This window comes from Strix aluco, chromosome 21 (assembly GCF_031877795.1).
Source record: "Strix aluco isolate bStrAlu1 chromosome 21, bStrAlu1.hap1, whole genome shotgun sequence".
In the NCBI taxonomy this organism is placed as follows: Eukaryota; Metazoa; Chordata; class Aves; order Strigiformes; family Strigidae; genus Strix; species Strix aluco.
The window spans coordinates 11,983,872-11,998,171 of record NC_133951.1 but is presented as its reverse complement, the minus strand read 5'-3'; the positions used below and the strand labels follow the sequence as shown (position 1 = coordinate 11,998,171).

The window sequence follows — 14,300 nt, the reverse complement described above, 5'->3', positions numbered from 1 at the left end:
CAGCTTCTCTGCCTGGAGCCCTGATCTGGGAGACCTCGGGGCAGGGACCTCTCCCTGAACTCCCTTAAAAAAAAAAAAAAAATGCAGTTACACCATTGCTCTTTCCATGCAGAGTTGGTGAGAAGCAGCTACCCCAGCACTGCACTGCAAACCTCTTCCCCCACACCCTCCCAAAAAAAGCCTTTTCTGAATGCTGGGACTGGGGTGCTTGTCTCAGTGCCATCCCTGGCCTCCGCTGTGGCAGCACCAAGCAGCTGCGGGACAAGCCGAGGAGGGCAGCACTCAGGGAGAGCCCAGCACCCTCTTTCCTTTACAGACAGTTGGGTCTTTAGCATAACCCCATTAATGAACCTCAGCGGGCAGCTGGCAGGGCAGCTGCTCTGCTCCCCAGAGTGCTCACCTCCTGCCAGCCAGGAATTTTCTCTCTGCAGCCACAGACTTCCAGGCTCTCAGCACCAGAAGCGATGCACCCCGGCGGCTGCGGCCCCGTCCTCCCCTGTCTTGTGCTCCCACCAGCCACCCCTGCAAGGTCCATTTTAGAGGAAAGCCAAGCGACTTTCCCAGAGGAATTCTCTCCCAAAGCCAGCTCTCACAGAAGATTGCTTTCGCAGAATCACAGAATCATCGAGGTTGGAAAAGACCTTGAAGACCCTCCAGTCCAACTATGAACCTCACCCTTACCATTCCCAACTCCACCAGATCCCTCAGCGCTGGCTCAACCCGACTCTTCAACCCCTCCAGGGATGGGGACTCCCCCCCTGCCCTGGGCAGCCCATTCCAACGCCCAACAACCCCTTCTGCAAAGAAATCCTTCCTAAGAGCCAGTCTGACCCTGCCCTGGCGCAGCTTGAGGCCATTCCCTCTTGTCCTGGCACTGGTTCCTTGGCTCAGGAGACTCATCCCCCCTCTCTGCACCCTCCTTTCAGGGAGTTGCAGAGGGCCATGAGGTCTCCCCTCAGCCTCCTCTTCTCCAGACTAAACCCCCCCAGTTCCCTCAGCTGCTCCCCATCAGACCTGTGCTCCAGACCCTGCACCAGCTCCGTTGCCCTTCTCTGGACACACTCGAGTCATTCAAGTAATTCGAGTAATTTGCTTTAACCCAAGACCTGTCTCTGTCTCAGCTAAAGAGCCCTACAACAAGCCTGTCTCCTTCCACATGCCCAAAGCCACCAGGTACTGCAGTGCCCTGCTCCTTGGGCCGCAGGGACAGTCCTGCCAGGGGGACAGTCCCGCTCTGCAGCAAAGGGGACGCTCCGTGTGCTCACACAGACCCACAACTAACTCACCTCCCTGCTCCACAGCACAGAGCAAAGGGGACCGCAGGCTCCATCCCTCTCCTCCGCGGCCAACCTCCAGCCTGGAGCCACGCGCACAACACGCCCGTTCGCAGGAACCAGACTCGGGAAAGGAGCAGCCTGAGCAATTATTTGCTTAAAGACAAAGTTTCACTCTTCTTTCCGTGTGATGGGCCAGCACGGGTGCGGGAGACCCGGGCGCTCGGCATCGGCAGGCCACGTGCTGCGCGTCGCAGCAGGGCGTCGCAGCCGGGTCTTGGGAGTAATCCGCAACGGAGACGTTGTCGGCTGCAATGTCCTCCAGAGCCTGGGCGTAAGCCCTGCTGATTGCAGGTAGCACTGCCTGATACTCTCCGGATGCCACATCTAAAGGCTCCTGCTCCTGAATATCACGGTCCAGGTTGAAAATGAGGGGTGGCTGGTGATGCTCAGCTGGCCCAATGCTCCCATCGCAAGCCATCGCCCCTCCTGGGGAGGAAAAAAGAGAAAATCACCAGAGTTCCTGGCTGCCCAGGGATCACCTCTCTACTCCTCACCCGTCTGGGACAGCTCAGTCCCACCGTGTCCCAGCTTTGGGAGCCTGGGTCCTGCTGCTAGTCCGAGAGAGCTTGAGAGGCCAACGACCCCGGGCGGCAGAGCCACCACACAGACACAGCGGGGCACGTACGTGCTGCTCGCTGGGTCTGAATTAACCTGAGTTGGTTTTTACCTGTATCTGAAAGGAACCAAGAATTCCAGAAGTTTTTTTCCCAGACTTTACGCTCTCTAAAAGGGACGCAGTACCTGTGGTATAAAACGCCTTGTACTGAGCCAGCCGTAGCGCCTCTATCTCGCCGTCCTTCCCAGCTGCTCCGCTGTTGGGGTGGAGCAGAACCTGAAGGAAGAACAGAAAAGCGCCTGGCAGCCTGTTCCAGAGAAAACCTGCTCTGTGAGACCCACTCCCTCCCCAGATGAGACCACGTCCCACCCGTGCACACTTTTAGAGACACCTGGGCTCTGAGCAACCAACCGAGTTTTGCTTGCCGAAGGGTGGGGTGACAGCAAGAGGGCACCGGGAAACAGCAGCATCTCTCTTGTGCCTTCCTGACCCTGCATGCCAGGAATTTACCTCCCCAGACCAGTTCTAGTGATCAGGAAGGCGCGGGGGCTTTCAGCAGAGCAGGGCAGAACATTTCAGAGCCGGGCCGGTCTCGGGTGCTCTGTGTCACCCACCACTGCCCCATGCAGACGAGACACCCGTCTCACACAGCTCGGCTGCTGGCAGGGACAGCTCAGGGAGCCGAATCGTTGCCTGGGGCCAGCAGCGAGGCACAAGCTGAGGGTGAGCTCATGCGAAGCGGAGGCTGCACGGGTAGGTGAGGTGCTGGAACATCACCCCCGGTCCGTCTCCACCGCTGACTCACCCCGCTGTGCGAGCGCTCCCTTCCCTAACAACAGCTGTCCCGGCACAGGGAATGGGGGTGAGGAGGAAGGGAGGAAGGGAAGGGCGGGTCGAATCTTTCCCTTTCGGTATTTAGGACACTTGATCCGCGCAGGACGACTGCTTTGGCACACGGGAGGGAGAAGACAAGTGAGCTGGACGCTTCAGCGGGCTCATCTGTCAGATAATATCTGCTGCGGAGCCAATGGCTTCACTGAGGGGTGAGTCACTCGAGGTTTCCTCCCTGGGAATTGAGTTTAAAAGTGATTCAAGAAATTTCCACTGTGCTAAAAATCAGAAACATCTGCCGAAGTTGTAGGCAGCTGCGGTGCCAAGTTTAGTAACAGCGTTTGCAGCTGACCGGAGCGGTAATGCCTTAACAGGTGCCCGGCACAGAGCCCTGCCCCGGCACGCAGCACCGCCGGGCACCCCGCTCGGGCACCCCGAGATGTCGGTCCCACGCTGCCTGCTCCGGGTGCAGCCGCCGTCTGAGGGGGGCTGGTTGGTAACTCACCCAAGAAATGCCAGGATTCAGGGTGGGGGGTGATTTCCTGTATTGCCCTCTGTTGCAAGGTAAATTTAAAAAAAAAAAAAATCTTCTGGAGCTTGGTTTAAAAATCATATATTAGGGAAAAAAAATTAAGGGTGTAAAGTGGAAGAGGAGGTGCTGCAAGAAGGAAACCCCTGCTACAGACTCCCCTTATGCTGACACTCCTCAGTCTGAGTAAAACAGCTCCAAAGCAGAAATCAGCAAATATTCAAGGGCCTGTGAAGCCAAGGTACCAGCAACTGAACCAATTCATCTGCTTCCAGCCTTAAAGCTTTGCCTACACCTTTAGCAGCGCAGCTGGGATGCTGCCATCTCAGTGTAAAGGGACTTAAATCTCCCTTGCTACCAGCAAGCACATTCCTAAACCTGCCTCATAAAACCCCACGCTAAGAAAATCTATTATAATTTACTGAATAATTAAGGAGCTTGTTTCGATTGAGCCCTTCCAAGAAACATTCCCAGGTCTGCAACCCTTCTACTGACCTGTGACTTCGTTATTTTAACAAAAAAAAAAAAAAAGGGGGGGGGGGGGAAGCCTTTTCTCCCCAGAAAACCTGTCGTCTGAACTCAGCGTTCCAGGATGTTTGCACAAGCGAGCAAGCGCGTGGGGAGCAGGCGCACACCCCTCTGCCATTAAAGCTCATGGAAAGAGCTTATTTGTCTGACACTTGTACCCTTGATACATCTTGTAGGATGTGTTTATTTTTACTGTAAATAGCCTTCGCTCAAAACAGGACCTTGGCATCGCCCCAGCCCCGTCACAGGTTGTGCCGGTGCCGAGCGCGCGGGCTGGGACGTGGAGCGAGGTTACCCCGGGCCGCTCGCGCCGGGGAGCCTCAGCTGCCCCAGGGACCCTGTTAGGAAAGCGGCTGTGCGGAAACCGGGCGGCGGGGCCAGCAAAGGAACCGCTTTCAGGAGGATTTGTGTCAAGGAAAACCCTGCAGCATCAAAGGGGGGGCTGCTATCAGCCGCTCACAAGCGGGAGGTGAAAGGCAGAGAGCCAAGAAGGGACGGAGCGGGGACACGCGCTTGCTCCTGGTCACCCCGCGGGGCTGTGTGTCCCCCCAAGGTCACCCCGTCCTGTGGCAGCTGGATCACACCCCCCGGGGATGCTCACGCTGCTGGGATGGGCAGGGACAACCCGGCTGTGACCCCCGGCTGCCAGCCCCACAGGCGTTAATTCCCCCCTGACTGCAGCACAACAACCCCCCCCCAAAAAAAGCGCTGGGCTGGGGTGATGCTGGGGAAGCCCCAGGAGCTGGTGGTGCATCACAGCTCAGGACTTTATTCCTCAGTCTGAAACACGCAGGAACGGCTGGCGTGTGCCCCTCCACTGCACCCTGACACCCGACCAACCATCGCTCCCAGTAAACCATTTCCAGAAAACCATCACTCCCAGAAAACCATCGCTCCCAACAAACCACTGCTCCCAGAAAACCATCCATCCCAGAAAACCATTGCTCCCAGCAAACCATAATTCCCAGCAAATCATTGCTCCCAGCAAACCACCGCTCCCAGCAAACCACCACTCCCAGAAAACCATCACTCCCATAAAACCATTGCTCCCAGAAAACCATCGCTCCCAGCAAAACATCGCTCCCAGCAAACCATCATTCCCAGAAAACCATCACTCCCAGCAAACCATTGCTCCCAACAAACCACCGCTCCCAGCAAACCATAATTCCCAGCAAACCATTGGTCCCAGCAAACCATCATTCCCAGCAAACCATAATTCCCAGCAAACCATTGCTCCCAGCAAACCACCGCTCCAAGAAAACCATCACTCCCAGCAAACCATTGCTCCCAACAAACCCTAATTCCCAGCAAACCATCGCTTCCAGCAGACCACCAGTCCCCGCTCCCAGTACCACACACGCGGGAGAAGAGGGTTAATCGCGAGGAGCACGGCGGAGCACGCTGGCCACATCCCATCCGCTTCCCCGCTTTATCTCACGGTTCAGCAGAGGGTTCCATAAATACGAAGCAAATACCAAAACCCTGATGGACGCAGAAAGCAAATCCAAGATCCCCACTGGGAGCTGGCTCGTGGTGCTCGCAGGAGGGTGGACTTTAAAAGCAAAATCGGGCTTTATCTGCAGGACTGCTATTAAAGCCACTTTTTTTTTTTTTTTTTCCCTTTGGGTTCTGCAAAAATCTTGTGCAACTCTGAGAAAAATGCATCGCCATACTGCTTGTTCTGTAACTGTGTTTTTTAGGCTTAAAGAAGCTGTCAGCAGCTCCTATTGTATGGGTAGAGAGCTGCAGGGTACGGGGCGAGCTGCCCCGCTCGAACATCAGCAACGGGCACGTTCCCCGGCCAAGGACTGGGGGGAGGAGGGCTTCATTATGGCTCGATCTGGCAAGATAAATAAAGCGGATGCAACTAGGTCCGAGCCCCTGGGGTCTTTTCTTTCCCACACTGATGTATCTTTTGCGACTGGGAAGGAGACACGCCGTGCCGGGCACCGTGGGGCTGCTGTGTGGGCACCCCTGGGGCAGCGGGCCCAGCTCACAGGAAGGCACGCCGAGCTGCGTGCATAGGCATTTTCACCTCTAATCCCAGATTTATGAACAAAGCGTAAACCAACTCTTCATTAATCCCAAAGCCCTTTAACCCCGGTACCCTGAGCCCAGCCTTGGCTCTCCTCCTCCTCCTCCGGGCCAGGGGATGATGCTCCCGTGGGGCCGCATGTTGCCAGCCCGGAGCTTTTCTCCCCACTTACCTGTTTTAACTCAGAGGCGGTGGGACCTGCTGTCAGGAGGGGGGTGTCACCAGGGGGGTGGCTCTGCCTTACCTTGTGACCCACATCCGACCACCCAAAGAGAACCGGGGACACGTCCAAGCCGTCGAAGCGCCTGTTCGGGGGAAGCGCCGCCCCAGCCAGGGCCACCAGTGTAGGGAAGATGTCCAAGGTGCTGGGGAAAGAGGTGGCTTTCATCAGGGCAAGGGGCGAAGCACCCCGGAGGGTCCCCCCAACCCCACCTGCACCCCGCAGCCCCTTGCCTGGGGGGCACTGGGTGTGCTGATGGCAGGGGAGCACCTTGGTGGGGTGGGGGGGGCCGGCTGCTTCCCAGCACCCATCCCAACAGCTGAGCTCTGCAGAAAAGGTTAAAACCAGCTTCAAGCAGCGGCTGGGCCCCAGCAAGCCCTCGCCTCACACACCTCCCACCCCCGGCGCCGGCAGCTCGCCAGCACGGCGGGTTCAGCCAGGATCGGCCGCTCCTGCGCCCGGCAAATCCTGCACGGGCACGGCGGGGAGCGGGGCAGCCGCCGTCCCTCCGCCCGGGGACATAGGGGAAGGCAGCAGGTCACCCTCCAGAGAAAGTGCTAGCACAGGGACTTTTTACGCCAATGACAGCAGATCCAGTGGCCCCAGGAAAATGTGGTCTCGCTTTTGCATGGCGCAGCACGAGCCGTTGCAGCCAGAATGGAAAATGAGAGCAGTGCTATTTTGTGCACTCCCACCAAAACGCCCGTCAGCATTTCCACCGTAAACCTCTCGGGGTTTTTCAGGGGCCTCAGCCACAAAAGAGTGCTCAGGGCTCGCCCTTGGTCACTTCCCGGTGCGGAGGGATGCAGGGAAGGAATGGGTGACCCGCTGTCCCTCGGGCTCCGTGGGGATGCAGAGGGACAGTCTCTGCTTTCCCACCTGCTACCTGTGGCCCCGTGGCCGGAGCTCGGCCACGGCAATTCCCCACCCACCGGCTCGTCCCCGCGGTGCGGAGGGACCACGGGTCGAGCAAAGTCATTGCTGGGGTGGGACGGGGATCACCTGGCCCTGCTGCCAGCCCCTCGCACAGCCTGGGCAAGGGCTTCCACCTCCACCAGCCACCTCGACTCCAGCGGGACAGGGACAGCCCAGGAGTAGCCCCCACGTCTGACTTTGCCCCCCACATCCTGCTCCTGCAAGGCACAAGCATCTGTGTCCCCCCCCACGACAAAGAGCATCCTTCCCTCTCGCAGATGTGGTCACGGGGTGACCCCACACCTCTAAAAGGAGCCGCCTGAACTGGGGGTGTCCCACGGCCCCGGGGGACAGCAGGATGGCGGTGTGGCCAAGTGTCACATCCCAGCACTGCCCTCCCCAGGGACAAGGCTGTGGCATGGGAGCTGATGAGCCGGGAGCCACCGGTGCTGAGTGGCCGACAGGGACCCACCCCACACCCCTCCGGCTGCAAAACCCTCTTGGGGGATGGAAACTCCGGGGGCTCAGCTGAGGCAAGGAAATCGCTGCGGGAGGAGAAAACACCGCGGGGTACACAGGGTGCTGCCACGGTCCTGCCACCCCCGTCCCCTCCATTGCCCTTCTCCCGCCACGGCTGCGTGAACAGAGAGAGAAAAGAGCCCAGGGCTTAAGGGCCCCCAGTTCTGCCATTCAACAAGTTTTAATTTAGCTGCTAAGAGACGGCGAGAACAAATAAGAACAAACACTGCTGAGAGGCAGCCCCGGTACACGCTCGCTGAGACGGCCCCAGCCACCAGGCGAGCCGGGAGGCGCCCAGAAAAATTCTGGCTCCCCGCTGCGCCCGAGGCAGAGCACAACCCTGCAGCACCTCGCTGAGGTCAGCCCAGGTCCACCCAAAAGGGAGCCCAGGGCAGACCCATGGGTGCTCAGCACCCTCAGGATCAGGCCCCCAGCGTGGTGCATGGTTGGGACTGCTGGAAACAGTCACCGAGGTGGGAGGACAATGGGATTGCGGGCAGAGGTGGCTGAAGGTCCCTCCCAGCCACAGGCAGATGTAACCCATGGAAAAACGCATGAAAAAACAGGATTTTGGTCAAAGTTGGCATCAAAGCAAAGGCCTCACCAGCAGGCACATCCTGGGAGCCAAGCTGGGGAAGCCACGCTTGCAGGGAAAGGGGAAGCCACGCTGCCACCCCCCTGCCCTGGCCAAGAGAGGTTTAATAAATAAAGTCACTCCAGCGTCCTGCTGCTGTCCCGAACGCGGAGGAAAAAGGGCCTGAGAGGCAGAGCTGCGCGGGTGCTGTGCGGGCGCTGAGCATCCCGAGCAGGATGGCAGCAGGGAGTGCTGCCCTGCCCTGCCCCGGCGATGACGTGGTGCAGGCAGCTGCAGGCAGCTGCAGGCAGCTGAACCAGCTCTCCCCACACCCCAGCCAGCTTGCCCAACCTGCCCAGCCCCACGCTGCCGGCACAGCCGGGGTGGTGCAATTCTGCTTCTTCACCACCCCACTGACCTATTTCTTCCGTGCCCTACTTTGGGTTCGGGCAGGGAAGGGCAGAAGTACAGCAGGTAGCTCCGACAATTAAATATAATTAAGAAAAGCCGACAAGGCAGTTTTCTGCAGAAACCAGCGTGCAGGTGCAAGTCCACGACGACGCATCAGCATTTTTCTGCTTCCCTGGCCCCTGGGCACACTCACCCTTGCTCACCGCTCCGCTCTCTGCACCGGGGAGGATGCGAAGCCGAGCGATGCTGGGGAGAGGCAAGGCACAGGATTTTCTCCCAAGCCGGGTGGCAAAGGCTGTCAGTATTTTCATAACCTCAGGGGCAGAGGGAGGCTCACGCAGGCAGCTAATGCCTGCCCTTACCCAGCCCTGCCCTGCGGAGGTCTCCCAGCCACACCTGCATGCAGATGTCATCCCCTCCCCAGCGTCTTGGTCTTCCCCATCAGCTGGGGGGACAAGTCTTCAACCACCCTGTTTCACACGCTTGTCCTTTGGGAGATGTCCCCAAGGGTGACTCTAGGTGCAGAGAAAAGCCACCTGCCCTGACACAGTGCGAGCACTGAGCAGCCCCTGCTCTCCACATCCCTCCACGTCCCTCCACGTCCCCCTCTCAAGAGCTCAGGCCGTGGCTGGGACCGCAGTGGTGACACCTTTCTGAGCACAAGCCATTGCTCATGTACCCCAGGCTGGCTCCCTGCTGCCTCCCAAACAGGGGGTTGCCCCTTCCTGATGCCAGGACATGGCCCCACACCACCAGGCACAGCCCCGTGGCAATGCTGGGCTGTGCTGTGGAGGATGCCAGGTGCGCTGTGACTCCTGGGGAGCTACAGAGCTGCTTCCCGAGCACCCAGTGTGCAGCACAGCCCGTGCTGCTGATGGCTTTCTAGATTTCCAGCTGTCTGACCTGCTGGACCAGAGCTGGGGAATGCAGGAGATAAGGTCTTCGAGGAGATAAAGGGAATGCCTGGGAGGAGGCCGGTGGGACAGGGGATGGGGACGGGCACTGATCCTGCACGGGTTGGCAGCTCTGCCCATGTCCCAGCAGTCAGTCCATCCCCCAGCCATGGAGGGGAAGTGTTTGGAGGTAAAACCCAAGGGGTGCTGTGGGCACCCCATCCCCTCTGCCACCTCAGTGCCCCAGCTCACGCCTTGAACCTTCCCCCACTTGCAAACATCCAGCTCCCAGAGCTGCCCTCAGGCCACGTGAGGAGTAAACAGCTCCAGCTTATCTCCTGGACCTTAGAAACACCCAACACCTCCCCGGGGCCCACCAGTCCAGACCGGCTTCCAGCAGCTGGGACACATTCCCAACGCCCAGCAACCCCCCAGCCCCACCACCCTGACCTCCACCATGGGCTTCAAAGGATGAAAGGGGACGGGGCATCCCACTGCGCTGCCCCCAGCCCAGGCTGTGCCCCCCCTGCTGCGTCTGCTGCAAAGGAGGGCTGTAAAGAGGGGTGCAATCGCTGCAAGAGCCGCACAGAGAGGTGCAATTGCTGCATGGAGCGGTGCACTTGCTGCATGCAGAGGTGCGATATTGCTGCAGTAAGGACCCCTCCACGCCACCCTCCGTGGGGCAGCGCTCCCCAGCGAGGCGAGGAGGGGGAGGCAGCAGCCCTTTCCCTCCGCTCTCTCCGGAAACGACAGAAGTCACTCGCTACCTCCCAGCCCGGCCGCATCCTGCGCTGATTGCAAGCACCATCTCTCCGGCCAGCCTTTCCCACAACCGCACCCTCCTCCACATAAAGCCATTCACAGACCACAAAGCCTAAGCCTGCTTCTTGGTGGAGAGAGAGAACATCGTCATCTTTTAATTATCGGGAGGCACTCAGCCACCGCGACCAGGAGGCACACGGAGCCCAGTGGCTGCTAACGCCAACCCTCCAGCCTCACAAAAAGCCCTTTCAGCTCCTCTTTGCTGAAGCATTAAGTCTTACGGGCTTGGGAGAGGACAAAAGTACAGAGTCTGGCACAAGGCAGGCAATAACCAGCGCGGGGCAGCTGCTGCTGCCAAGATCCAGATCATCACCTGGGTCCCAGCACGGGGATGGTGTGTGCTTCCAAAAAGGGGGGCTGCCCTGCTCCCCGACACGATCCAGCCGGGCTCTTACCTGAGCAGAGCGTGGCTTGTCTGCTTGGCAGGGATGTGGCCAGGCCAGTACGCCAGCGCCGGCACCCGGTGCCCTCCTTCCCAGGTCGTTCGCTTCGCTGAGCTCCCACCTGCAAGAAAAAAGGGCAGCACTCAGCATCCCGCTGCCCAGGAGCTCTGTGTTGAGGGGAAAAACCTCCTGACCCGAGAGTTTCCCTGGGAAAGGAGCTACTCAGAGGCAGAGATGGAGTAAATGACCCCAAAGGAGGATGATTTCAGTGGAATCAGGGGAGGGAGGAGAGTTACAGGGGGGTTTTAAAGAAATAGGGAAAGGGGAAAGAAAGGGGGCTCAGTTCAGCAGTGCCTTGTGTTTCTCCTCTGCCCCAGCAAGAGATGAGAAATGCAGCCACTGCCAGAGCCACCACAGTTCCATCCATTTTTGATATCGGGTGAGAATACAGAGCAGGTAAAAAATAGAGGATTTTATGCCAGGGGCTGCCCATGCAGACGGGCTGCGGCCCTCTGTGTGGTAAAGCACCAACAGCCCCCCCCAGCCTGCTGGAAACCTGCTTCGTTAAAAATACTGTCCTGCTGATAACCCTCCTGCTGGCTAATTAACATGTTCAGTTGTTTCCCTGACATCACCCAAAACACCCCTGCTCTGCCCTTGGGTTTGAGATGCACCGCTCAGGGAAGCTGCCTGGCCCCTTCCTCCACCTGGGATGCTGAGCACTGAAATGGGGGTGCTGAGCAACAAAACAGGGGTGCTGAGCAACCAGATGGGGGTGCTGAGCAGCAAAACAGGGGTGCAGGGCAATGAAATGAGAGTAGTGAGCATCGAAACGGGCGGAAGGGTGTTACGAGAGCCTCTGCTTTGGCTGTAGCCCAAAGGGCCCCAGGCAGCTGCGGGGGGAAGGGGCTGGGAATGGGGCAAACAGAAAATCCCGACCCGATTCACCGAGCAAACTTCCCAGGCACAGCCTTTGTCCGCCCGCCTTTCAGCGTGCACATGGCAACGGCGCTCACCCAAAGCCATTTCCTCCGGGCCGAGCCAAGAGCGAGGCGACGTCCCCGCTGTGGCACGGCCACCCCGCGCTCCTCCGCGCTCCTCCGCAGCCCCACGCCGCTCCCCAGCCCAGCCCGGCCTCATCGGGAGCCACCACCTGATGCTCCGGGCATCGGGGCTGATCCTGCGCCCCCAAGCGCCGCCGCCGTACGGAGCCTGAGCGGAGAAGGACACGTGTGACACGGATGCCGCGGTGCCGGCGGCACGAGGAATAGTCCAGGGAAAAGGTTTCTGACCCTGCTGCCCATCCTGCCAGCACGGAGCAAGCATGTCCTCAAGCTCTACCACTCCCCACCCAAACTTTTGGCATTTCCCGCTGATGAACATCTCTTTGGGGCCTGAAGTGGTGGGGCACAGCCGGTACTGGGGTCTCTTGTGGCTACTGGAAATGTCACAGCGCGTTCAACACGCGTCACATATGGCTTAAGCAAGGTGCCTCGCCTGCCTTCAGACACCTGAGGAAATTATAGCAATTATAGCAATAAATAACAATTCTCTTTGCTGCATTTAGACTAAATAACTCATCCCCCCTGGTAAGGCAGCTGCATTTCAAGGGCTTTTCCATGCCTGGTCGAGGGGTCTCCAGGAGGACATGGGTGGGTATTTCCCTCCAGCCACCCGAGTCCCTGTGGCTGGGCAGGACGCTGGAGCTGCCTGTGAATGAACTCACATTAACACTTCAGGCAGTAAACGGGGCTGAAACACCCCAAACCCAACCAGGGATTTTTCTCCAGAGCAGGGATGATGCAGCCCTGCTGCTGTGGGGACCGTGGAGGCCGTGGTTTTCCAGGAAAGCTGAACTGAGCGTTCCCATGCTGGGATGAAACCCCTGGTCCCCCTCCTGCCACACACAGCAGGTCCCCGGCACAGGGACACTGAGTCTGGAGCCTCCCAAACCTGCCTCAAAACATGCTCAGCATCACATCCCCAAAACGTGCACCTCCACCCCAGCACCCCCCTTGTTGGGCGCTTGGCCCTGAGGTGGGAGATGGGTTTTTGGGGCGGGCTGGAGGCTGCGGGAAGCTCCCCAACAGGAGAAGGGGTCAGCACACACAGAAGTGCTGCTCTCTCCGTGCGAGGACCAACTCCAGTGACCACCCGAAATCAATGGAAAACATCCCTGGAATTTGGGTTGGACCCTAAAAGGAAACGCCAAGCTATGTGAAACGTATAGAGTGCCGAGCAGCCCCTTGTCCCCTGCCCTCCTGCTCCTCAAAGGGCTTTTCCCGGCCAGGGAAGGGGGGGACACACAATGCCCCTGGGGTGGGATGGCCAAGCATCCCACCCCCCACGCCAGCGGGTGTTTGCAGCGTTAGACCAGCCGGCAGCAGACAGTAACACTGGGCTGGCTTTCAAAACATCCATGCAACCACCAGCCGAGGGATTTCAGAAGTCATCCTTCCCAGGCAGTATTTACAGCCAGCTCCGAGAGCCCTGCCAGCCCGACCTCCTCCCCAGCCTCCCGCGATAGCCACGGCTCGGGGTGTTTTCGCAGGGCAGCGAGAGGCTGGAAAGGGGCCGTGTTTTCCCAGCTTTGTTCCCAAACGCTGGACTGCCTGTACCATCTGCTTCGACTTGTGACCGTTGGTTGCTCAAGAGCAACCCAGGTCGTCAGCAGGGTTTGTTTACTAAGAAAAAAAAAAAAAAGAAATAATTAAGGTTACGATTTCATCCCCGGGCCAGCCGAAGGAAGGGCTCTGGGAACGGGAAAGCGAGCCAGCCCGGCGGCAGCGTTTGCCCAGGGAAGTGGCCACGGTTGCATCGCCGGGGTGTCAGGAAGCGGAGGAGGAAAGAGGCGCTGCCGCCCGCGGCCCCTCGGCCGCCGCTCCCTCCCCGCTGACCCCGAGCAAAGAGGGGAACCGAGCCCGGCGTGCGTTTACACTGCGTAATACAAGCAGAAGTGGGAAACGCCTGACTCATGCATGCTTCTGGCCGCTCCGACTGAAATAAACCCACCAAGCAGATGGCTTGGCCGGAAAAGGAGGAAAGGCAGGAAAAAGAAATAAAAAACAAATGATGGAGAGAAAGAAAAGCAAAGTTCCGAGGTGCTGAGAGGGCTGCCGGGCACTCTCCTCTGGGCGGGATGGGGCTGGGGGCTGTGAGACCCTGCCGGAGCCTGGGGTGGTGAGGGCATCCCATCCCCAAAACCAGCAGCCACTCACCTCAAACTCCAGGTAACAGGGAGCGGGGGGGGCCCATCCCCCCCCCAGCAGCAGTTTTAGGGGAAAACTTGACTGTTTGAAAGAATAAAATTATTCTGGGGTGTCTTCAAGGCAATGCACCCCAGCCAGCAGAAAGGTTGGGGAGTGAAGTGTTCCCCATGTCTCCCTCGGTGGGCGATGAAGGGCTTTGTGGAGCAGCTCCCCTGCACCCCTGGGGACAGGGACACCCCCCCCCCCCATGCTGCCAGGTTACCTTGCTGCCTCTGCCAGGCCCCCATGAACGGACCCAGGCGTCCTGCCAGCTCACACTTCTGTGCCCAGGGCCCGTTGTCACCTGCAAGAGAAAGAAATGTCCCCATGAGAGACACCGGGACCAGGGGGCTGGGAGGGGACACCTCCGCAACGGGGGGGTAGGCAAGGACAAGTGGCCTCTCCATCCCTCCTTCCCATCCCTATGATGCATTCCCACATTAGCAAGAGCAGTGGGTTGATTTATTTTTATTTCTAAAAGTTTATTTTCAAGGGCTAG

The 14,300-nt window shown here is 58.9% G+C and overlaps 1 protein-coding gene across 2 annotated transcripts in view; it reads right to left on the bottom strand.

The window, feature by feature from the left end:
* Window positions 1–1,405: 1,405 nt before the first annotated feature.
* The window catches only part of ARSG (arylsulfatase G), a 28,098-nt gene continuing 15,203 nt past the window's right edge, over window positions 1,406–14,300 (bottom strand). For both annotated transcript variants that reach the window (XM_074847142.1, XM_074847143.1), the window contains exons 8-12: window positions 14,025–14,105; window positions 10,566–10,674; window positions 6,061–6,181; window positions 2,079–2,169; window positions 1,406–1,763 (exon numbers count right to left, since the gene is read on the bottom strand). In XM_074847142.1, the coding sequence (XP_074703243.1) occupies window positions 1,432–1,763; window positions 2,079–2,169; window positions 6,061–6,181; window positions 10,566–10,674; window positions 14,025–14,105 (734 nt within the window). In that variant the 3' untranslated portion in view covers window positions 1,406–1,431. The remainder of the gene's footprint in view (window positions 1,764–2,078; window positions 2,170–6,060; window positions 6,182–10,565; window positions 10,675–14,024; window positions 14,106–14,300) is intronic.